Source organism: Podarcis raffonei, chromosome 6 (genome assembly GCF_027172205.1).
Source record: "Podarcis raffonei isolate rPodRaf1 chromosome 6, rPodRaf1.pri, whole genome shotgun sequence".
Lineage (NCBI taxonomy): Eukaryota > Metazoa > Chordata > Lepidosauria > Squamata > Lacertidae > Podarcis > Podarcis raffonei.
This window is the reverse complement of record NC_070607.1, coordinates 39,456,067-39,481,196: the sequence shown is the minus strand read 5'-3', so window position 1 is coordinate 39,481,196 and position 25,130 is coordinate 39,456,067. Positions and strand designations below refer to the sequence as shown.

Below are 25,130 nucleotides of genomic sequence, written 5' to 3'. Positions count from 1 at the left end.
AGGAAGCAGACGAGATGGTGTTCACAACCCCATTAAGCAGACAGGCCTTTCGTGAAATACAGAGCCAACAAACACTCTCTGGTTTGTGTCCCTGATGAGAACAGCAAAGAAAGTATAATGTCTTAATTTCAGGGTCGTGGATTTGAGCCCACGTTGGGCAAAAGATTCCTGCATTGCAGGGAGTTGGACTAGCATCATGGGTAGGCAACTAAGGCCCAGGGGCCGGATCTGGCCCAATTCTGAATCCGGTCCGCGGACAGTCCTGGAATCAGCATGTTTTTACATGAGTAGAATGTGTCCTTTTATTTAAAATGCATCTCTGGGTTATTTGTGGGGCATAGGAATTCGTTCATTTCCCCCCAAAAAATATAGTTCAGTCCCCCACAAGGTCTGAGGGACAGTTTACCAGGCCCCCTGCTGAAAAAGTTTACTGACCCCAAGTCACTAGCTGTGATCCTTGTGGTCCCTTCCAATTCTACAATTCTGTGATTCTGTGACCTTTCCCACCTCCCTGCCCTGCAGCTTCTAGCTTTCATGCTAAGGGAAATACATTGGGTCACAGTGCCCTGTTACACTGCAATCCTGCAAAGCTTAGAGAAGTGAGAATCAAACTCTTGTCAACTTCTTGTCTATCTCAAGAACGTTTCATCAAGATACTAGCACTGGCGGAGGAATGGGGGGGTGCACCCTCCGGCACCATTGGGGAGGGGGGTACCATCACAGCCGCCACCCCGGACATACGCCACACACCCTCCCACCGTGTCAGGCGCCATGCCCCCGCCAGGTGCTGTGCCCCCAGGACGCACACCATGCCCGTCTGCTCTCCGACCCCGGTGCCAGAGCATGCAGCTTCACCACTGGCTACTAGGCAAAAGTATCCTGGATATATGTTGTTTTTTAGTAGCTTCCAAGCATTTGCTGATTTTATATTTGGGAACAACTCATGAGCCTTTGTGGCAGGACAAGTGTTTTCATTATATTTTCTGTTTTAACTTCTTGTATGCTACTTGTATGTTCAAGTCACAGGGAGGAGAGCAACATAAATTGCCTTTTCTTGGGTTAGTTACTTCTTTTGTTAGTTGTCAAGATTTTTTAATTCAAATTTTGTGTTATCCTAAGATAAGGTTCTGGGAGATATTAGGAAAGATGAACAGTTCTGTTTCTCATTGTTTCAGTGCTAAGGAAATTCTAAACCCCAATTTGTTAAATTGCATCTTTTTAATATGCTCCATTTAGGGACTTGTAAGCTATAATCAGAGAATTAGATGCCCTAGCTTCACAGCCCTGTGATTAGCCCTGTGCTCATTTCGAAGAAGTGAAACTAAGAAAGGTATGAATCATTTGATACGCAAGATTGGTCCTGTAATTGTGCATGCAAGCCACACGTTGAAGGTGGATAAATACTGAATGAAGAACGTGAAATAGCAGTGCTGTGATTCCATGCCCCCTTGTCTCTCTGCATGGAAGGCTAGTTATTGAGGCAGACAGTTAGTCCACTTATGCTCATTAACATAGCACAGAATATTTCATAAATTAATACATCTTACCTTAACTTACCTCCAGCCCATTGATATTAGAGAATTTTATTGTGGTCAAGTAGGATTCATTCATTTCCCTCAAATGCAAATTAGAGTGATCTAATGAGATTTTATGAAATTTGGGGAGGGGGAGAGCGGTATCACATGGATAACTAGAGCTCCAGCTACTATGAAAAGATGCCATGTATCTTCTTTCAGTCTTTAATAGTAGTCAAGAATGCCATCTTGCATAGCAAATGTCTAGCGTAATTCAAAAGCCCAAAGGGAGACATTCTTGGTGATTGTTCCCTTTTCAGGAGCTTGGATAGAGTAAGGAAAAGGAGGAAACTCTTGGAGCTGCCTGGCTTTTAGGCGTATTTGTGATTTAAAATTGTGTCTTCCACATTCCTGATCCCAGCTGAGCACAACTGTAAAAAAGAGAATATAATACAGTCTAAAGAATTTAAGCTCATGAAGGCTTTCAGTGTGGGCAGGTACCCAAGATTCTAAGCTTTTAGTTAGTTAGTTAGTTAGTTAGTTAGTTAGTTAGTTAGTTAGTTATTATAAAAAGGTAAGTCTCTAGCCCTCCTGGATAGAAAGTTATTATGCAAAACGTGTAGGTACCTTCTAGGCAATTGTGCGAAACAAAAGTGATGTGGCCGTCTTGTATATTATTCCTGATATTGAAGAATGCTCCCTGTTGCTGTTAGGCAGCAAAAGCATCACTGTGTGTATGATCTCCATAACTAGGACCAGCAGGACATAGCTGACTTCCCATGGTAAGCATAAGGTTGTCATGGGTGGTTGTCTTATGCCCCACTCCCTGTGGTAGCCATTTTGTGTTACGTCCCCTGCATAGCAGCCATTTTGTGGCTGGTATCCCCAGATCTGCATCAGAGTTCAAAATGGGACCACTAGTCCAAAAAGGTTGGTGACCTTGGTCTAATGTCTTGCTATTCTAACTAATCATAATAAGACACAACTGTTTGCTTTTTTAAAATAAAAAAATGCTGCACTTGTCCAACTGCTCCAAAAGCCTTATCTTGAAAGCAGTTCAACAAATACCAGAGAACTTAACTTTATCTTTTGTTTGAGAGATCATGTGACTTGGATGTCAACATCACAGTCATCCTTTACAGTACATATATTTTTGGAAGTCCCAGTCAACTCAAAAGCTTTTCATCAGGCTACAAAAGTCTTGCTGCCGTTATCGCTAAATATTTAACATTTAAGTTATTTTGTCAGAATCAGGATTTATTTAACTATTGTAAAGCTTTAAAACTTATGTTTGGCATTCACTTGTTTTCTGCTTCTGAGCTATTAAGGCACATCCAGAAATCTATATTTTTATTACGTGTTTCAGGGTTAAACAAGGCAACATGAAGCACAGACTGTAGATTAACCCTGCAAATAGAAGCAGAAAATGTTAAGAGCAGCACAGTAACCTCTTTTGTTTTTCTTCCATGTTTGCTCTTCAGAAACATAATTACCTGCCAATAAAACTGTGTATCAATGCATGAAGGGAGGAGAACACCTTTTGCTCATGTTTATCTTTTGAGAATGTTTGCTATTCCCAAATGTGATGCTTTAGAAAGTGATGCTTCAGTGTCTGACAAAATACTTCTTTTGCATGATTTGTCAGTTGATGTTCACGTGAGCTATACCATTGACTAGATATTAAATGGCTCTAAGCAAAACAAAGCAAATCACTCAATATCCTTTCTGCAATGTAATAACAACAGAATTGCAATTGCCTTGTGTAAAGTATCTGGTAATGAAAACAGATAATGGAATTCTTTGCAAAAACAGGTACTAATTGGCTTTCCATTGCTTAAGCAGAATTCTTTTTTAAAAAATAAAAAAAATACCGCCAAAAGAGGAAAAGGAAGCAAAAATGAGAATGATGGGATTTGAAAGTTGTCTGCAATGCATTTGTTTAGGCAGTAAATATTTGTACAGAATGATTGCCTGTAAATGCGATCCATGTTAAAATCTAAAACCAGCAAGCTACCCTAGAGTTAGACAAAGCCAGCAGGAAAATCCAGACAATCTTTGTATGTTGATTGCATAACTGACACAATGCATTGGCGGCGGGGGGGGGGTCAGAACCTCAGTTAGCTATGTATTTTTCTTGACTGGGGGGGCAGCTGCCCCTTCCTGGCTATGCTCATGACATCATGACAGCCCCAGGATTTGCTTGCACTCTGACCTGTAATTTAGAGGACAGAGTTGTCCTGCAAGAGGTATCTAAGCACTGGTAAGAGGAGGAGCTTGTTGCAGTCCAGACCTCCCATTACTCTAAATTAGTAGCATTTAGCTCCAGCTGGAAGAAACATTACTTTTAAAAGGGAAGTAGCTTGTCAGCATGCATAATGCAATCTTCATACTAGGCCTGCATATATCAAGGTTTAAAGAGCATGCTAAGTTTATAGTTCCCTCCCTCATCCTGCTAATCCACTCTTGCTCTGTGTAACATCTAGCCTCATAAAGAGTTTTTCAACTCAAAAGTCCACTCACTATTTTGCATCATTTTTGTTGGTCCTACTAAAGTTATTGTCCAGGGTGCAGGTTTTGGAGGGTTCTTTACTTATGGACCAATGTAGCTTTGTTTTTGTAATTAGTATAGTCCTTCACACAAGTGCTTAATCAATTTTTTCTTTGGGGGGGGGAGAAAGAAATCTTATTTGTGTGCAGATTTCTACACATTGCATACTACTGTGATATACTGTGGTACCTTGGGTTAAGTACTTAATTCGTTCCGGAGGTCCGTTCTTAACCTGAAACTGTTCTTAACCTGAAGCACCACTTTAGCTAATGGGGCCTCCTGCTGCTGCTGCGCCGCCGGAGCACGATTTCTGTTCTCATCCTGAAGCAAAGTTCTTAACCCGAGGTAGTATTTCTGGGTTAGCGGAGTCTGTAAGCTGTAGTGAATGTAACCTGAAGCGTATGTAACCCAAGGTACCGCTGTATACAAGTTGATATGTGCTGGCTGAGTGAGTGAGGAATGGCCAGAAAGTGGTTCCAGTTTTCCTTTTGATTGCTCGAGTCCTATCTCAGTGAGCAGAGTGTCTACCTGCAGCTTTCCCTTGGTTTACACTTCCTCATTCCGTATGCATTGTCTTTCTTGCCACTGCAGATTAGAATGCCAATACCTGCATTCCACGCCACTACTTTCCTATGCCATTGTGTGAATATCATTCTCTGTCCTCTGCTTTCTGCCTCTCAGACTATGAAATAGAGCAGGATGGCTAAAAGAAACTTGAGGATTGGATAGGAGCAGGGAGTACAGGGAGGAGCGGGCAGGGGATTATCTTTTTTTCTCATTTATTTATGCCAAACAACTTTTTTTTCTGATACTGGGCAAATAGAAAAATTAAGCTAGCCGTGCCCTGCTTCTTTCAGGTGTGTAAATGTAATAGTAGCATCTGTCTATTTTTTCTGTAATTTTTCCGAGGCTTATCTTAGATGGAACATTAGGCTTGTGTTGAATCATTTGTACATATTTTGCCTGTTCAATAGAGTATTGAATTCAGACTCCACACCAGAGTTCGTAAGCAAACTAGTTTATTAACATCATTATATACAACTCCATAGCTGAGCTCTTAATACAGGCTTTCAGTGGTGTTTGTTGAATTCAGGCACATAGAATTAAATGTGTGTTGCTCACTGACGTACAACCAAATAACCCCCCCCCTACAAACGCAGGTGGTGCTGTGGGTTAAAGCCTCAGTGCCTAGGACTTGCCGATCGAAAGGTCGGCGGTTCGAATCCCCGCGGCGGGGTGCGCTCCCGTTGCTCGGTCCCAGCGCCTGCCAACCTAGCAGTTCGAAAGCACCCCCGGGTGCAAGTAGATAAATAGGGACCGCTTACTAGCGGGAAGGTAAACGGCGTTCCATGTGCTGCGCTGGCTCGCCAGATGCAGCTTGTCACGCTGGCCACGTGACCCGGAAGTGTCTGCGGACAGCGCTGGCCCCCGGCCTATAGAGTGAGATGGGCGCACAACCCTAGAGTCTGGCAAGACTGGCCCGTACGGGCAGGGGTACCTTTACCTTTACCTTACAAACACATACTATTATTTATTAAACTAAATGTCACAGAAGGTCCCCTAATATAACTTTGAATGTAACACATTTTAATCAAGGCAGTTAGATCAATTGTGTCATGCTGTGTGGTGAGTTATTAGCTAGAGAAATAGCAAGTGATACACATAAATGCATTTTGAATCCATCTTCAAGTTACAATTTTTTTAAAAAAGGAAGAAAAATCCTATTCCTGCAGTCTTGGCTTTCCCTCCAAGATGTTTCAATGGAAGCAATAATTCCATTGAGGTAAGATGCAGCTGAGGACTTTCCAAAGTTCAGGAGAAAATACATGTTATTTTTAGCACTATGTTCACAGCAGCCCTGATCCAGCAATGTAGCCCATTATCTCTTAACTGTATGAACCTTCCAATTCCTTAAGATCTATTTTGAGAACCATTTCCAAGTGCTTTCCCAAAAGAGTCAGATGATGATCAAAGATGCTGGTATCTTGATAGTGGCACCTCAGTTGTGGAAAGCTCCAGCCCCCTGCCCCCGGTGTATTTGATTTTTTTTTAACTTTTAGGTGCTGTGTAAAAATGCTAAGTTTCCCAAGCTTTTTATTAGAGAATTCCATTGCTGTTAATATACCCACAGTTTACTATTCCTGCTTTTATGCTTCTTTTCTTTTCATTTTTAATTGCTGCTGCTGTTAATTATTGTGTTGTTGGCAGCCTTGTCAACATTTTGTAAGTTGAAAGGTGGGATATTATTTAAATAAAACAACATCCGATCAGCACTTCCTATTTCAGGGGAAGAGTCACTAGCCTTGTCATGCTGCTGTTTTCAGCCTTGTTGTTTGGGGAGATGTGGCCAGCTAGATCCTTCTGCATGGAAGTTGTATGCCAGGAATTTTAAACATTTCAAAAATAAAAACAACCCCCCCCAAAGTTTTCCAAAACAGCAGAACAGATTTGGGGAGAAGAGGTTGAAAAAAGCAAGAACGAGCAGTTGAATAGGAAACAAACAAGAGGCATCAAACAGATAGATGTGGTATGTTTGCCATGATGCTTCAGAGTTAAGTTAGCACATCAATAAATCACATGGGCACCAATGACATTTACATGCTCTCACACACACAAACAGCCAAATCGCAGAGGTGTGTAGGGAAGTGGTAAGACATTGCCAGCAATGCCAAAAGTTCACCCCAGTGCATTTTCATGATCTAGTCACTAGACTCTAGTGTACAACTGTATTCTACATACGGATTACGAGAGTAATAGATATACTAGGTAGAGGAATACAGTGGTACCTCAGGATGCAAACAGGATCTGTTCCGGAGCCCCGTTCGCATCCCGAATGGAACTCAAGACACGACTGCACGTACGCGGGTCGCGTTTCGGTGCTTCTGCGCATGTGCGTGACGTCATTTTGACGGTCTGCGCATGCGTGCGCGGCAAAACCCGGAAGTAACGCACTCTGTTACTTCCGGGTCACCGCGGAGGGCAACCCGAATTTGACTAACCCGAAGCGTATTCATCCCGAGGTATGACTGTACCTGAATCCCCCACTCCAAATGACAAACTCGTGTCATTTGAGTTCTGAAGAAGCACAATAAAGCCATTGGGTTTTAGGGAAACGTCTTGTTTCCGCTGAACAAATGAGCAACAACTGCACAGCCTATGGCAGGGCCCTTTATAAGCAATTGACAACCTGAACACTTTTGCACGTATAGAAGGGTAGGGGACAAGAAGAAATAAGTGGAAGGCATTCAACTGATCCTTATGTCTCGGTCCACATTCAGCCTGAGAGATCTTCCACACACTTTGTAGTACAGATGAGTGCAGACATTTGGTTTCTTCTTTCCCATTTCTTTCCAGGGGCCCATCATCTGGTATCGTTCACTGTGACAGTGTACTATTTATCTTCCATTCAGTAGACTAAACAGTGAGGAGCAAGAAATGCCTTTCTCATTAGGTGGTGAGCTGTCCAGGGGTTTCACACCTGCATCTGTCCATTTGGTCATTAAAATAAGCTTACTCTTTCTAAGTTTTGTATCCTATATGATTGGCCTAATCATCCATTTAAGAAAAATGTAGCAAACTTTCAAAATTAATAGCCAGCTTAGGAGCTGTTCTGAGCTGATACAGCTAAGTACAGGTTGCAAACCTAAATAGAGGTGAAATCTACACACATAAAAAAACTGTTCTGAAAATGCTTTTTAAAATGTATTTTTTTAAAAAATACATTGAATTTTCCATAAGGCTCACCATCGCCATCTAGTGTCATATTGTATATTGCACTTAAGATGTTTTATTTGCAGCTGTGTAGCTGAGTCCTAAGTCCCGTTTCAAATCTTGCCGCTATCACTGGATAATCTTAGGCATGCCGCTATATGTTCAGTATTATTCTTCCCCCAACACACACTTACAAGTGGTATGGGGATAACTGCAATGGCCTACAGAATACAGCAATTGCAATAATTATATTTATAAAATCCTTTATCTCAACTTTTGGTTCTTAAAAGTAGCCTTGAGGGGACCGATTAAATAAACAAACAAACCAAACCAAACCACAACATATAATCTTAAAAGTCATTAAAACATAATCAACCAGCGTGTGTGTGTGAGAGAGAGAAGCATCTGAATATCTAAACTAAACCATTGCATAAAAGCATTTGCTTATGTATGCATTTATTTACATAGTTGGCTTGCAATTGCTGCAGGCCTGCCAAATCAGAAGAGCCACAGTGTATCCTGACACAAACGCACACCCTCACACCTTTTTCCAATGTAAACACACACACACGAAAATAGAAATACTAGCTGCTCCATACCATGTTATTTCATAGTAAGCAAGTTGTTTTTGTTTTTTAAGGACAAATTTTGCTTTCTCTAGGCACGAATGGATGCAAAATAGATGGTGTGATAATTTCAGGTTGTAAATGCAGAATTAGTTTTCAACTATTGAAACATTGTCCTGTGGTTTGATAGCAATGTCCGTCCTTTAATTTGATAGTTATTCCTCTGTCAAGCTGTTCTTTGGTGTGCTGTTGCTATAGAAACATTTACAGTTCACAGTTAACATTGTACAGTACTGCTAACCTAGTCTCCCAGTGGAACAGTTGTACCTCTGACAGCGATGCAGGCTTAATGTACAGTTCTATATTTATGATCTCATTTCTTTCCTTTGAATGGATTAATTGCTTTCACCTTGTGCTGTTATTGGATGCCACTTTCAAACAATAGTTCAGACTGGGATTTTTTTTTAAAAGAAACTAGGACTTAAAATGTTGTGGAACAAAGCACTCCTGTGGTATAAAATACGAGGCATATTGGGGTCAGCATGGGCTGATGCAGTACATAAAGGGACAGTATGCAGAATTCATCCATAATATGCTACCTTTTTAGTATTGCGTGACTAAATTGCAAAACTAGAAGCTCAGGAAATGAATGGAACAAACCAATGAGTTGCACTGAAAATACTTTCCTAAGTATGTGTTTGTCTCTCTTCTTTAATAGAAAAAATCAGGCAAAGATATGCAGATCTGCCTGGGGAATTGCACATTATTGAACTTGAAAAGGACAAGAATGGACTTGGACTCAGCCTGGCTGGCAATAAGGACAGGTCTCGCATGAGCATCTTTGTCGTGGGCATCAGTACAGATGGCCCTGCAGGGAAAGATGGAAGATTACATACTGGAGATGAACTTTTAGAGGTAAGAGTAATCAAAGGAACCCACTGTTGAATGCAAACTAATAATGCAATAGAGCTACCATCCCCACTTCAAAGAAGTGATTCAGATCCTATGACTCACCCCAGTTTTTTAAAGATTTTTTAAGTCTCAAGAGACTGAATCCTATGAAACATTTTCACATATGTGGAACCACTTAGAATAATTCTTCCAGAAAAGAATATTTTATTTGGAGCGGCTATTGTACATACAACTTGACGTCAACTGGTCCAGTGATTTGAAGGCTTAGTAAGCAAGCTAAAGTGTGGTATATTTAGATGGGGGCTACTGTTGGTCAAAAAGGAAGGGATTGCCATAAGATTTCATTGATTGTACATCCAGTGGCCGGAGAGAGGTGCCTCCATTCTATGCAACCCCCTAGTTACATAGGATTCCAAAGGAAAAGTCAAATTAATTGCAAGAGTTTAAAAGAGCTATTGGCTGTGAGTGTGAGCTGACAAATTCATGGCTAAGAGCATAGGAATGTTCCTAATACCAAGTGAGATTATTTGTTCACCTACACCTGTATTGTCTACCCCAGGGGTGGTAAGCCTCCAACCTGTGGCCAGATTAGACCCACCAGGCCAGACAGTTCGGCTCATATGGCTGTTTTTGGCTAGCCACACCTACTTGACACTCATGTGACACCATATGACACCAAGTAAACCCTGTTTGGGGTGGTCACAGCTACCAGGGAAGAATTGTTTGATGTTTTATTGTGTTTTTATGTGTCTTGGGGGCCACCCAGAGTGGCTGGGGTGGCCCAGCCAGATGGGCGGTGTATAAATAAATTATTATTATTATTATTATTATTATTATTATTATTATTATTATTGAGGGTGCAAGTGTTTGTTGGCTGTGGGGCTTGCATTTAACACTGTTTAAATTCAGGGCCAAATGCAAGTCTTGCTTTTGGGTGGAGCCAATCCATGCCAAAGGCAGTGGGGACATGCAGTCAGCATGGAATTTAAACAGCACTGAATGCAATTTCCACTGCTAATAAACAATTAGGAGCTTATGACCTGAAGTGAAGTCCCGACTTCCTTTGTGATGAGACCTGCATTTGCTGCTGTTTGAATTCATTAAAGGCAAGTCCCCATGTTTTTGTCCAGTGGGGTTGAATCCACCTAATATCATACGACAGGTGCCCTCAGAGGATTTGATCCGCTGGACAAAGGTTCCCCAACCTTCTGACTCTGACTTTTACTAGCTCTCCTGGACCTCCAGCAGGTTTTTCCCAGCCTTGTTGCTTGAGCCTCTTAACAGGAAATGCCAAAGATTTCACTTAGCACCTACTGCATACAAAGCCTGCCTGCTTCCACTGAGCTAGGTCTCTCCCACCTTAGCCACAAACTCACTAGGTGGACTTAGACAAACCATTCTTCTCTTATCTTCAGTCCCCATCTGCCCAGAAGCCTAATGCTAACCTACCTTACTGGGCCATTGTAAGCATTACTGGGGTAATAGATGTGAGGTAGTGTGAATACTTGCATGTACCCCTTGAATAGGAAGTAAATAGTAGTTATAGTTGAAGAAGAAGATGATACAAGAATGTTATATCTCACAGTAATAATTTGTATTTTTAATGCAGTATTTCCTACTTGGTGACTTCACAGCTTTGGCAAAATAAAAAAGGATGCCTGAGGAAATGCGAAAACAATCTAAACATTTGTCAGTGCCTAGGGATCCTCTAATTACATGCTTCTGACATAATGTGTAGATTTGTTTTGATGTAAAATATTGTTGCCTTTCTCTCTGCTGGAATGAAAAACTATTAAAAGTCTGTTTCACTCATGAAAATGTGACAGGCAAATTTGGCATCTCCTTCAATTCCTGTGATGTTTCATATTTCAGTGAGGATGAGATTCTCTCACTATAAGGTTTAAACTCTGGACAGATATAACATTGTCTTCATACCCAGAACAGAGGAGATGACGGACCATTACTCACATGTAGTTTTAAAATTAACTAAATAGAGTCAAATCTTAAAATTACTTATCCCCCAATATGAATTTTTTGCTAGTGGGGGGCAAAAAAAAAAAGATCAGTTAGGTAAGAAGAAGACAGTTTGTAGCAGGGATTAATATGAGGCTCAGTTTGGGACCCGTTTTACTGTGCAGTTAAAGCTGAGGCATAAAAAATAATAATAGAGAAGTGGAGGCTTAAATATCTTCTCCTGACCATATTCCCCTGAAACTGAGGGTGAAGAGCTTCCATGTGAGAATCATTGTCTGTGGTAGGTACAAATTCCTCTCAGCTTATAAATGAAGAAGTGTTTCATCTAGATCAGCAGTGAGCAACCTGTTGGACTCCATCTGCCCCAGGCAGCATGGTTAATTGTTAGGGATGATGGGAGTTGCAGGTTCTCTGTCCCTGATCTAGTCAAAGGGTTGCATACTGTAAAAAAGATTGATTTATTATTATTAATTAGTATTCTTGGCTTACTTGAGGAACCCAAACGCCAGGTCCATGTTGCTTAGATCTGTTTTCACACAATGAACCAGAAACTGGTGTCAGCACTGAACGAAGCCTACTAGACAAGCATAAGAATTTACACTGGCATCAATTATCTCACACTACCTAAGGCTTTTCAAACCAATCAGTCAGTGATTGATGAACCCAAAGGTGCATCTGTTCAGATACTCATCAGGATGCTCATCAGCAGGACAGGAGATTGTATAGTTTTGAATTCCATCTGAACAATTCAGGAGCTTTGCCCTGCAATGCAGAGGGAAACCTAGTTGTTTGTTCAGTTTTTAGAACCTGAACCATTTTAGAATGATATCTCCTCTACTGAAAGTGAGTAATAACAGAAAGATCTATCATATTGACCAAACGCCTCATTCAGATTGATTGCTAAACTTGGGGTGCTGCTGGCCCTACATTCTTGGAAATCCAGCATTTGTAATCCACTTTCAACACCAAACTTCCTGACATTTCAGCTGCTGTTGTGAATTTCTGTATCAGCTGGATTTTAATAGATAAGTTATCACCATGGTATAGGAACATGCTGAGTACAAATCATTTTGAGAAGGACTTCTTTTGACAAAGAGGATGATTATGTTCTGTTTGTAAGGAGAGTAACTAGACAGGGTAATAAAAAAATGGAGAAATTATTTTGACCAACCTTCCATTTTAAAAAAAATAAAGCATACTGCTTTTAAATCCAGTTAATTATATTTGGCTTATCTGTTGAGCTTGAATAATATTAATTTTTGCTGGCAGAACTGCTTGTTGTCTTTCAGCTGGAATGGTCACACTAATGAAATGTGATCAACTTAAAACATAGGTGTGCTGCATACTCTTGGAAAATAAAGACAAAGAAAACAATCATGGGGGGAAGGGGAATCTGTGGCCCTTTAGATGTTGTCTGGACCCCCAATTCCCATGAGCCACAGCCAGCACAGCCAATTATCAGGGAAGGGAAGGGACCATAACTCAGTGGTAGAGCATCTCCTTTGCATTCAGAAGGCCCCAGGTTTAATTCATGGTGTAATCAGGTAAGGCTATCTGGTACCCCACCTGATACACTGGAGAGCCACTAGCAGGGAGGCAATATTGAGACAGGATGGAGCAATGGTCCAGTTCAGCTTAAGGCAGCTTCCTATGTTCCTCTCAGAAGTCAATAAGTTATCTTGATTTCTCAGCCTAAATGGAATGGGGGCTTTTTAAAAAAGGAAGAAGAAAAACATCATTTTCCTCTGGAGACAATTCTCCAGCCCAATCCCCTTCCACATCCTGACATGTAGCTGTAATTTCCTCTTCCTTAAATTTCACTCGTTAGTTTTCATTACCTTCTGTACCTCATCCACCTTCTGCGAAATATTTATGATGTCACCCTCCCACCACTAAGAAATTGCTGCCTGTTAAGGCTTTCCTTGTGTTAAATGTTATTTTAGGCTTTGTTAATAATTTAGCCACTCTAGTTGCCTAGTTGGTAGTTCCATTTATTTATCTTACTCTCCCTTGAGCTTTGCTCTTCCTCCGTGACCTCCCTCCCGTTTATCTGTGTTTCTCGTAATGAGCCTAGAGCAGCAGATTTTGTCATTACAGTAAGTCATGGTTCTTTCCTATCCCTACATTGAAGCCTGTAAGGAAAGCTATGCAATTGGAGGTTTTTATTAGTTTATGGGAAGGGAAGAGAAGCCACAGGTTGGGTTTGTGTTTATGATTTATAAAGTTACAGTTAAAAATCAGTAGATTTGCTTATTATTACTATGCGTATATCCCATCTATCCTCCAAGGAGCTATAGTGATATACAGTTTTCTTCACAAAAGCCCAGTGAGGTAGGAAAGGGTGAGAGACAGTGACTGGCCCAAGAATAACTCAGTAAACTTCATGGCTGAGTGGCGATTTGAAATGAGGTCTTTCAGGTCCCAGTCCAGCAGTCTGACCAATAACCCACACTGGTTGCATTCTACAAGCAAAGATCTATACTTATGGTTGTTACTGGAAATGTCCGCACCCTGAAATCCAACACTGAGGCACTCAACAGCTGTGTCAAGTTGCCAACTTATGACTGTCCAGTAGTGCCAGCTCAGAGTAACTGTTAGAGCTTGAATAGACTGAGCACTGGTATGATCTAGCAGGTAGGTGTTACCTTGCTGTTCATGGGATATTCATGGCATGGGTAGATGGTAGAGGGTTTCTAAGTTAATTTGGAAAATAGACTGTAGTACACAGCTGGGAGCTTAGCAATTTGTGACGACGCCTTCCAGCTGATAACAATTGGAGAAAAACAGTTAAGTTGCTTTAAATGCACAAGTTTTGTAAGGGAAAGCTCAATCTTGCTTCATGTGGAGGGCTGCCTTCTTCACATGGAGACAGACTTCTGTGACAGTAAGCAGACGGAGCTTGGCACTGCCTGTTTTTGCCCTTCATGCATTTTTGCACAATATCTTAGTAAAATGCAGTTGTGCTTTAAAAAGACTCCTGTAGAATACTGATCTGTGCTTCTGAAAGGGAAAAAGAGTAATGTAAAGTAAAAGTCTGATATGGTTTGACATTGTAATAGGTTCACAGGAAATGGGATTTCTACTGCCTCAATTCTACAGTGTGTGCAGTTTTTATCTCTCTTTCATTCTGTAGCTTTGTTTGAAGTGGTAGACAATGCAAACTATGTTCATGCAACTAAACTTAACTCCCAAGGTTGTTGTAGCATAATTATTCCAATTGATAACCACCCTTGCCCACATGGGTAGCTAATGCCAGGCTAAAAATGCAGAATGAGAATATAAAATACATAATAAAATGAAAACAAACCAATAAGTCTCCTCCCATAAACACATTTAACATTTAGAATGTTTTCAGTCAAAGGACTGGTTGAAGAGAAATTATTTCACCTGGCACCTAAAGATATAGAATTAAGGCACCAGGTGAGCCTCCCTGGGGAGAGCATTCCACAAATGAGGAGCTACTGCAGAAAAGGCCCCTGTTGCTACCCCTGGACCTCTCATGGGGGGGGGGGGCATGATTGTAGGATCCAGGTCAGTTCATATGGGTAGGGCTGGTCCTTGAGGTATTTTGGTTCTGAACCATTTAAGGCTTTATAGGTCAAAACCAGCACTTCGTTGGGTTCAGAAACTAATCGTCAGCCAGTGCTTCTTTCTTCTTCTTTGGTGATCACTCGTAGCGGAGTAAGATTGTCTTCCATGAACACGGTCTTAAAAGTGTGTCCGTAGGTGATTGTGGAGGCCAATTCTGGATCCACACGTCCTTCCACAGTGGGGACATAGGTTTCTGGGTGGGAGTTGATCATGGTGAGGGTTTGCCAAACATGCCTTCCTCTTAGATCATTTCTCCCTTTTGTCCTGAGTTCGAGCATCTTCAATGTCCATGACACCTTTGGTATAGGCTGTTCTCCAATTGGAGCACTCACAGGACAGTGTTTCCCAATTGTCAGTGTTTATACTACATTTTTTATGGTTTGCCTTGAGAGAGTCTTTAAACCTCTTTTGCTGGCCACCGGCATTACACTTTCCATTTTTAAGCTCAGAATAGAGTAGTTGCTTTGGAAGACAATAATCAGACATCCGAACAACATGACCAGTCCAACGAAGTTGATGTTGAAGAATTATTGCTTTGACACTGGTGATCTTTGCTTCTTCTAGTACACTGGTATTAGTTCGCCTGTCTTCCCAAGTGATGTGTAAAATTTTTCGGAGACACTGTTGATGGAATTTTTTGAGGAGTTGGAGATGGTGTTTATAAGTGATCCATGTTTCAAAAGTGAACAGTAAGGTTGGTAGTGCCAGTGCAGTCAGGCTAGGAGCAGTATAATATGCTCAAACCATCTTGCCCCAGTGTGCAGCCTGGCCACCAAATTCTGCATCAGCTGAAGTTTCTGAACCGTCTTCAGAGCCAGCCCTACATATAACAAGTTGCAGTAATCTAACCTAGAGGTTACTAGAGCATAGACAACAGTAGTTAGGCTATTCTTGTCCTGATAGGGGCACAGCTGGGCCACCTGAGCCTCAAGCTGACAGCAAAGGATACAGAAGTACCCCCAAGCCACATACCCACTCCTCCAGAGGAAGTATAACCCCATTAAGAGCAGGCAACCTCCCATCCATCTGGTTTAGGGAACTGTCCACTAACAGTGTCTCAGTCTCTGGATTGAGCTTCAGTTTTTTGGAAACGACCAACCAAGTAGGACCAGAACCATTGTAAAATGATGCCACCCACCCATAACTCAGACAGCCGCTCCAGAAGGATTTCATGGTCAATGGTATCAAAAGCCGCTGAGAGTTTGAGGAGAATAAGAGACACATTTCTCATGGCCATCTCCCAAAAGAGGTCAAAGCAATTTCTGTGCCAAGACTGGGCCTAAACCCTATTGGAAATGGACCTAGAAAATCAGCTTCCTCCAAGAGCAATCAAGGAAAATCAAGCAACAAAAATAATCCCTCCTTGCCTATTTCCTTCACTTTCTCCTTTCTTGATATTGAAGATAAGCTTCATAAAAGAAGGTTAGGATATTTCCTTCAGAGTTATTGATGGTGTAATAAAATTAGAAAACAATACTTAACCTTTTGTTACTGTTTAATTTGTAACTGTCTCAAATATTCTTCATAAAACAGATAAATAACCAGATCTTGTATGGAAGAAGTCACCAGAATGCTTCTGCAATCATTAAGACGGCACCGTCAAAGGTCAAGCTGGTATTTATACGGTAAGAATGGCATAGTCATTAACTCTTGTGCTCATCATTAGTGGCCTGAACTTGGGGGAGCCGCAAAATGAGAAAGATTCAGTATTCAAATGAAATTGAGGGCTGCTGAAGTGTGCTTCATTTGTCACACAGTTCCCTTTCTTTCATTTTTTTCCCATGATGTAACCTCTCATTCTGGTGGTGCCCTCATCTGAGTCTACTGAAAACTGATATGTCAATGCCTCGAAATTAAATTACTTTCATATTTTAGCAAGTCATGGAAGACCAGTGTGATAGATTAGAACAGATCATAAGGTGGTTTGGTAGAAGGCAATCCAAGTAAAACAGAACAAGGTGCTCTTCTTCAGTTTAATGGAAGATTGGACAATATTAAACTAACTGGATATTGTGTCACTTCCTTGAGCAATTCAGGATCCAAGTAGGAAGGGAAAACAACTAAATGAAAGCAGACTCTCGCCTTTTTCTCATATAAGCCAAGCCTGATTCAGAGGAGGTGAAGCTGTGGCTCTCCATATTATCACTGGACTCCAACTTGAATCATTCCTCACCTTTGACCACACTGGCTTGGGTTAATGGGAGTAGGAGCATGGCTATATCTGGACAGCTACAACTCCCTTATCCACTGGTATAGGCCATATGTCTGGCTTCTTGTGCGGAAGTAGAGAGATCCTGGAACTGGAAACGACATGAAAATACCCTGACACTGGGGGGTTTGGGGCGGAATTATCTAAACCTAAATCAGTACACAATTGCTCCAGTTTGGAACAGAAATGAGGAACCTGCAGCCCTTTGCCTAATTTCATGTGATTGGGGGGAGCCCAGGGGACAGAAGGTGGGTGGGAGAGGAGAAATGAGGTTGGGGGAGATGAAGAAGGTGGAAGGAGAATGGTAAAGCCCTCTGTGGTTAGTTCAGGCCTCTGGCAAGAACCAAAGTCCCTCCCTCAGCAGCCCATTGGACTTGAAAGAAGGGGGAGGGAGAAGTCAGATGGAGAGAGAAAAAGAACGGGGGGGGGGACTCTGCCTACTGGAGCCATGTGGCCCCTGACTTTAGCCCTAAAGGGAATGCAGCATTCAAGAGAAAAAAGGCTCCCCACCCCCAGTCTGGAGACTCCTTGGATGAAATCCATGAGGGCGATTTGTGTTCATGTCATTTATTTGCCTTTGTTGCCATATTTTGATTATTACATATATCCATTCAGTTAAAAGCAAGGCAATCACTGTACTCTAGCCAGCAGGTATAGTGTGTTCAAAAGAAGGTTTCCATTTCCATGGCCTCAGCTGGATGGGGAATTGTGTGCATAAACAGGTCCTGTGCAGGCGGCTAACCTTTCTTTCTTTTTTTTCTTTTTTTAACTTTTTATTCATTTTCTATAACCAAACAACAGCAAAGAGAGAAAAAGAAAAATAGCCAACACATACAAAAAAAAAACATCACCCAAAACAAAACACCTAAACCAACCAAAAAACAAACATTAATTAACAATAAATAACGTTTGACTTCCCTCCATCTCGGTTTTGGGTTATGTGAATATTAAATCCATTCTGCAGTTTTTCATTTTTTAACGTAAACACATCGCAAGGGTTATATTAAACCTACTGTGATTTTTATATCTCTAGAATTTGTTTCCATATATGTTATGAATTTAGACCAATTGTCGGTAAACCTTGTACCTTTTTGCTGTCTAATGTTCTGCGTCATTTTTGCCAGATCCATATACTCAAATAATTTAATTTGCCAATCTTTAACGGTCGGGGTATTTGGGGTTTTCCAATTTTGCGCTAACAGAATCCTGGCAGCTACAGTTGCATATTGAAACATTATATAATCTTCTTTCTTAATCTCCTCTCCGATCATTCCCAGAAGGAAGGCTTTGGGCTTTTTGACAAAGGTGTATTTAAGTATTTTCTTTAGTTTGTTGTAGATGGAGTCCCAAAATTTTTTAACTTCTTCACATTTCCACCACATGTGGTAGAAGCTTCCCTCTTTAGATTTACACTTCCAGCACCTTTTGTCACCAGTCTTATACATTTTTTGCAATTTCACAGGGGTGATGTACCAACGATACATCATCTTTTCCATATTTTCTCTGAGGGCAGTACAGGCTGTAAATTTCATTCCTTTAGTCCACAACTTCGTCCATTTTTCAAAATCCAAATTATATCCAATGTCTATTGCCCATTTTACCATAACCTCTTTAACCTCTTCGTCCTTGGTGTCCCAATCTAATAGCTGATTATACATTTTAGATAGCAGTTTAGTTTTACTTTCTATTATCTCTACCTGGAACTTTGATTTTTTCTCATTCATTCCAATCTTTTTATCTTCCTTCCATAAGGCATTAATTTGATGATACTGCAGCCAACCTGTTAATTTGCTTTTTAACTCTTCATAAGATCTAATTTTCCATCCTCTTTCCGATCTTTCCAGGAGGTCTTCATAGGTCAATCTCTCACCTTCCATGGTTGTTTTTTTGGTAGTTAATATGTCAATAGGGGATAGCCACCAGGGGGTATTTTTTTCCAGTAGTTTTTTATTCTTTTCCCATGCTTCTAACAATGTTCCTCTGATAATGTGGTTTGAGAAGCCTTTATGCACCTTTTCCTTATTCTGCCAGAGATAAGCATGCCAACCAAATCTTAAATCGAAGCCTTCTAAATCTAGCAGATCTGTGTTTTTTAAAGTGACCCATTCTCTAAGCCAACAAAGGCACGAGGCTTCATAATACAGTCTCAGATTTGGGACCGAGAATCCTCCTCTGTCTTTTCTGTCCGTTAACAATTTAAATCTAATTCTCGGTCTTTTACCTTGGCAGGCGGCTAACCTTTCAAATCAGGTAGTTGGGGTTGTACACATGGAGACCTTTCAGAAAGACCCTGCCAATCAGCTGTTCAAGGAGAGGCGCAGGGGGCTCGTTTTTTAATGGTTCCCTCCTGTTTCTCCTTCCTTGCCAAGAATCCGGCTGGTGGCATTTTAACCTTTTGAAAGAGCTCCTTACAGGTGGATCTGATACTCTCATTTATGCAAGCTCAGTTGGGTTGGTGCATTAATGTCTATACTGCTGGGTGGTCCCAGAAGTGATAAGAGAGAACAGGAGGCCATTGCCTAGCAACTGAATGACCAGGTTTGGTTTTTTAATTTGTGTATATTACACAAGCAGAAAGGAGGAAAGACAAGGTAGCATTGGCATGATACGAGAGAAAGCAGGTACAAGAAGAGAAAGGCCTGCTGACCTTAGGAGTACATCTCTCTTTAGCTCTTGCCCTTGCCATTCCAGTCCCTGGGCAGTTCTTTAAAGCAAGGAAAGTAATTCAAGCTGGCAACAAACAGGAAAGCCAGCATTTCCTCATGGGCAGCCTGTCCCATTTCCCCACCTGAGGCAAAATGGGAGTTACCCCTCCTGCCCCTCTGCCATGCCCCACTTCCGCTGCTACCGTGCCCCAGCTCTCACTGTATTCGGTGGGAGCCAGGGTACTCCTCATAGTGTTGCCACTCACTCAGCTTCTCCACCCAGGGGTGGGGAAGATGAGCAGCAACGCTGCATGCCAGAAGTTCTCTTGAACTTCCACCACTTGAGGCAGGTGCTTCACCCCACGCCATGGGTTCTAGGGGTGGGGAATCTGAGGCCTGGTAGCCAAATGTGGCTCTCTAGGCCTCTATCTGGCCCTCTCCACACAGGTCTCCTCCCGAAACCATGCAAGAAATGTGTCCTTGCTTGTCTGGATGGAGAGGCGCATGTTTATAAACCTCTGACTTTTCAGTGGCTGTATAATCACTTGCCCTGTCTGCTTTTTTGTCACCCATCAGTAGCATGGAGCCCTCAGAAAGTTGCCCCCAAGGGGATGTGGCTTTTTGGCTGAAAAGGGTTTCCCCATCCCTGCTCTACAGGATTGGAATCCGGCTTAGTTACTAAACCCATGTTTTGCTTTTACTGCTACAATAAGCTTTGCTGACTGTGTGTTTAGTTCAGCTTTTAGCGTACTGCCTAATTAGATTTTAGACCTGTGGCTGAGACTATTGTTTTATTCAATCTTTTAAGAAGGTAGAGTGCCCAGCAGATTTTTAGGTGAAGAAAAATGTATTTGTGACATGTTAGTTCGGATGTAATGATGCCCTGGTGCAAGTGAAAGATGCTTGTGTTTGTGTGGAAATGGAGAAGGAGAGAGAAGACCAGGAGGTCTCCATTTTCTACCAGTTTTTGAAAGTGCCAAACCCTGTCTTGAATCAAACACCATTCTGAAGGGTCTCACTGACCCTCAAGAGAGGTTTTCCAGGAAGATGAGGGAATGCAATTAGACAGGAAAGTCCATTCTGCTATGTGAGAACACCACTAGCAATTCTTAGGATCCATGTTATTATTATTTGGCCTTTGCTGATAGTGTGACTGGGGAACAAATGGCAAACTGGTTGGTTGGTTCACTGCAAGGAAGACCATTTCAGGACTTTTGTCATCACTTTGGCTGGTAGCAAAACAGCTCACATTGCAGATGGGATGCCTCATCTGTGGAATGCAAATAGGTTGGCTGCCACAGGGTAAAGGTAGGCAGCGGACAAGCCTGATAGATGTGGAAAGCATTTTTTGAAGCATAGTTTTGTATATGATCTGGTATAACATTTTGAAAGAGACTGGGGAAAGAAATTAGACTATACATGAGAGGCATGGGAATATGGTGAATGGAGAAGGAACTGAGAGGTGAAATATTGTAGGATGTATAGAGGACTTACCGTATTTTTCGCTCTATAAGACGCACCAGACCACAAGACGCGCCTAGTTTTTGGAGGAGGAAAACAAGAAAAAAATATTCTGAATCTCAGAAGCCAGAACAGCAAGAGGGTTCGCTGCGCAGTGAAAGCAGCAATCCCTCTTGCTGTTCTGGCTTCTGTAATAGATGCGCAGCCTGCATTCGCTCCATAAGACGCACACACATTTCCCCTTACTTTTTAGGAGGGGAAAAGTGAGTCTTATAGAGCAAAAAATACGGTAAGTTCGCTAGGAACACCAGCCAGCCAAACAATTAAGCATGTCCTTTAATCTCTCCCAGACCTTGCCTTTGGCTGATCTATATCACCGCAGGCATGAACTTACTAAAAGGCTTCACTTTACTCTGCCCTTATCACATCTGTAAGGCAGGGATATTAATATTGGCTTAGCTTACAGTGTTGATGTAAACACCATTGGGACAATTTTGTGAGGAGGCTATTGCTGTATGTAAAAAAACAACACCTTTTTTAAAGCAAGCTTTGATGTCCTGTGGCAACCAACTACAGAATTAACATGGAAACGTGTTTCCCAGTTTTAGGATTTGAAGACTAACACTTGTTCAGATTCTCTCTTCTTAGCTGGATATTATGGAATGGTTTCCCCCTCAAGGCAAACAGATTTAGTTTGGCTGTGGCATGTGCCAGTGACTGTTAAAATCTGTTGCCTATGCAGTTAACATTATGGTTTTCTATTATATGTTCAGCCATTTATCAGATTTTGCAGTACAGTATTCTGAAAACCATCATGCACCAGCTATTTCTGTAGGTGCTTGTCAATTTTTAATGTGTATTTTATACGTTTCACGCTGGTTTGTAGCCAGAATGGTAGCCTCATCTCCATCTCAGAATTGTGTTCATCTATACTGGTGATCAAGAGTGAAAATGATACCACATCCATCCTTGTTTTCTTTTGTAGTATAGGTCAGGGAAAAATTGACATCTGGGGGAGGAGGGTTTCTTTTCTTTTTGGCATTTTTGTAAAAAAAAAAGCTGAATAATTTTGAAGATTTCCTAAAAAGCTCAACAACTTTTGGGGTTTCCTGGTTTTTACTTTTTGAAATATGGCAACCCTATGAATACTGAAGTTTGATTCTGGTACCCACTGTTTGTTACTGACCCTGCTTTCTAAAAAATATAAGCAGTGACTAAATCTATGCTCCGTATACATTATAAGTGAAAATCAACCTTAGAAACACTGTGTCTGGATCTTAAAGTCTCGGTAAGTTTGACCATATGTGACGATGGTTGAAGAGCAGACCTAGTAAAATGAAAAATTAGTTGTTATCCTTGGCAGTGCAAGGCAACCAGAGGAGATTAATGATCTTGCTTTCAGCCTCTTACTTTTCTCAGTTACTGAAATTAAATGTCGTGTACAGCAGCTCACTCTCCATTACTTAATTGCATTTGAAAATGTGTCTGGGAAAAGCTGCTCAGACAGTAGAAAAATCATATATGAAACTGGATCCAAGTGGGGTTGGCGATTGCCCTGCTCTGTAGAAAGATTGGATTGGTTTATTTAAATAAATATAAAATGGGGCCAATGATAAAGAATGGTTAGTTTTGCATAGGAATTGCGGTTCTCTCTTCCCCTCTTCCAATTATTTAGACAACAGTCTAACAGATACTTGAATTTTACATATATATAATATCAGTGCCTTTTTTCTTTAAAAAATGTTTACTCTCATTTTGACTCAAGAAAATCACTATTTTATAGTTCAAATCGGGGGGAAATAAATACACTAAATGGACAAAAGTACAAAGATTCACAAAATGTTTAGGGGTATGCGTACTCCCAGAAAAAAAGCACCATATAATATTATATATTATACACACACATATATAAATAGCCTTTTAATGAGGGCCCTCAACATAAACATAAAATTTAAATTTAAAAATAAACTTAAAACCAGGAGGAGTGGAATCAAACCTTTATATATCAAAAGGTGTGTGTGGGGGAGTTTTGTCCTACTTGCCTTAAAAGTAAAGCAGTTCATAAATTGATATGAATTAGATCTCTTAAGAACCCCTCTCGCTACTGATGGTGTAACTCAGGAAGTTTTAGGAAAGGAAGGAGGCAGCAGCAGCAGTGGCTAGGGTCATGGCAGGGGGATTTCAGTTTTCTCCCTGACTCAGGAAGGGCATTTCAGCAGCTTTGGGGTTTTAGCTGCTCTGGAAAGAGAGAGTGAATGTCCACGTTGGAGCCACATGTATTCTCAGCTTGATTAAATCAGCACTATAAAAAGTAATAATAGCCACTTGAGTTCAGGTTGCCTCTACCATTATAAATTTCATGTGCGAAAAGTACTTTTTGTGAATGACAGGTCTGAAGGAGGCCTAAGGACCATTGTGTGTGGTCATTTGTTCCATTCTGTATACTTGTGTGTATTGAAATGGTGTGTACATAGTTGGCCCCAAGTTTTTTGTTTGTTTTGTTTTGTAAACCACAAAACTCTGATCTTAAAAGAAACTCTTTTCCTGATGTCTTCTGTACCTTAAGCTTATTAAAGCATGGGATTGCCACTCTTCCTTGTTTTTCTTGTTTAGATAGATGAAGCATCTATCTATTTAACAGCTGTTAAATGTAACTTTGAAAAATGTGGTATGGATTGATAAGCTGTTAAAATGTAACTTTGAAAAATGTGACATGAATTGATAAATTCCAAGACAATACGTGGATATCTTAGGATTTAAATAATAACAAACCAAATATTGTAGTTAATTAACATTGTATTCATTATACGGATATGTATGGTATAAAATACTGAACCACAGGGTATAATAATAGCTGGCACTTGTGATGATAAAGTAGGCAAATGAGATACAGTTAAATTTGAGAGTATAGGCACTTGGATGCAGAGATCTGTAAAGCAGAGCTCCAGCAATAGATGGAAGGGGTTAGGGGAGAAGTGATTTTCACAAGATGTCCCTTTTCCCTGCAGTCTGCTGTGACCTTGAAAAATCTGCTCTGGAGAATTGACATACCCTCTGCAACAGTGCAGGATGTGGCCTGGGGACTGAGAGGAGGAAGAGGAATTAGTAAAAAGTGCCTCCACCATCCCTTCTGTCGACAGAAGCCTCTACCAGAAAGATCCTAGTCGCTTCTGCAAACAGAAGGGACATTGCCATTATTAACTGAGGGATTCCTTCCATTTGTGGAGGATCTCCACTGGATCCAGTTCGAATTTTAGTTCCTCCTATTTTCTGCTCTGTAGCAGGCCGCCTGCTTTGTTTGCAGAATATTTCCGGGTCCTATCACTGGCATCTTCAGGTAGGGCTGGAATTTACCATCTGAAATCCTTGAGAGCTGCTGTCAATCAATGTAGATAATACTGAGGTAAATAGAACAATGGTCCGACTTTGTATAAGGCAGCTTCCTGTGTTCCTGTACTTCTGAAATAAATCCTATGTATTCCATCGTATTATGATCCTTTAGCTGACATGCATATTCACACACTTTTCCCAGTGTATTTTTAAAAATGAATTAAAACCTGGGACTTTTTGATGGGGGCTTTTCACACTTCCACCTGGAGATAAATTATAGCATTTGGTGTCCGTGATCATCATTTTACACATGGGAGTCACAAACTGATTATGAACTTGAGAAACGTGCATGTGGAAATTCACCTTTTTTTTTACTATAGTACTACTGGGAATTGAAAGGCTGTGGCAGATGGTTGCGTTTGTGCTGAGTTTTTATTGTCATGCAGTGTAATTCCAACATTGTATTCAGGCCCCCTCACTGGCCTGCTTTATCGTGAAAGCGAGGTTGCCATTACTTTCCATTGTAAAATAAATATATTCTGTTTTACAGCTGCTGAGATGGTAGTACAAAAGTCCATTTATTTATTTTCTGTGGTGCCGTTTAAAACACGCCATTACTTTTGAAGCAACCTCCTTTGAAGCAGGACTAAAGTTGTGTTGAATATGTAC

The 25,130-nt window shown here is 41.0% G+C and overlaps 1 protein-coding gene across 6 annotated transcripts in view; it reads left to right on the top strand.

Annotated features, from left to right (window-relative positions):
• The window catches only part of PATJ (PATJ crumbs cell polarity complex component), a 157,843-nt gene that overhangs the window by 88,204 nt on the left and 44,509 nt on the right, over positions 1-25,130 (top strand). For all 6 annotated transcript variants that reach the window (XM_053392227.1, XM_053392225.1, XM_053392226.1 and 3 more), the window contains 2 exons: positions 9,058-9,254; positions 16,350-16,441. In XM_053392227.1, the coding sequence (XP_053248202.1) occupies positions 9,058-9,254; positions 16,350-16,441 (289 nt within the window). The remainder of the gene's footprint in view (positions 1-9,057; positions 9,255-16,349; positions 16,442-25,130) is intronic.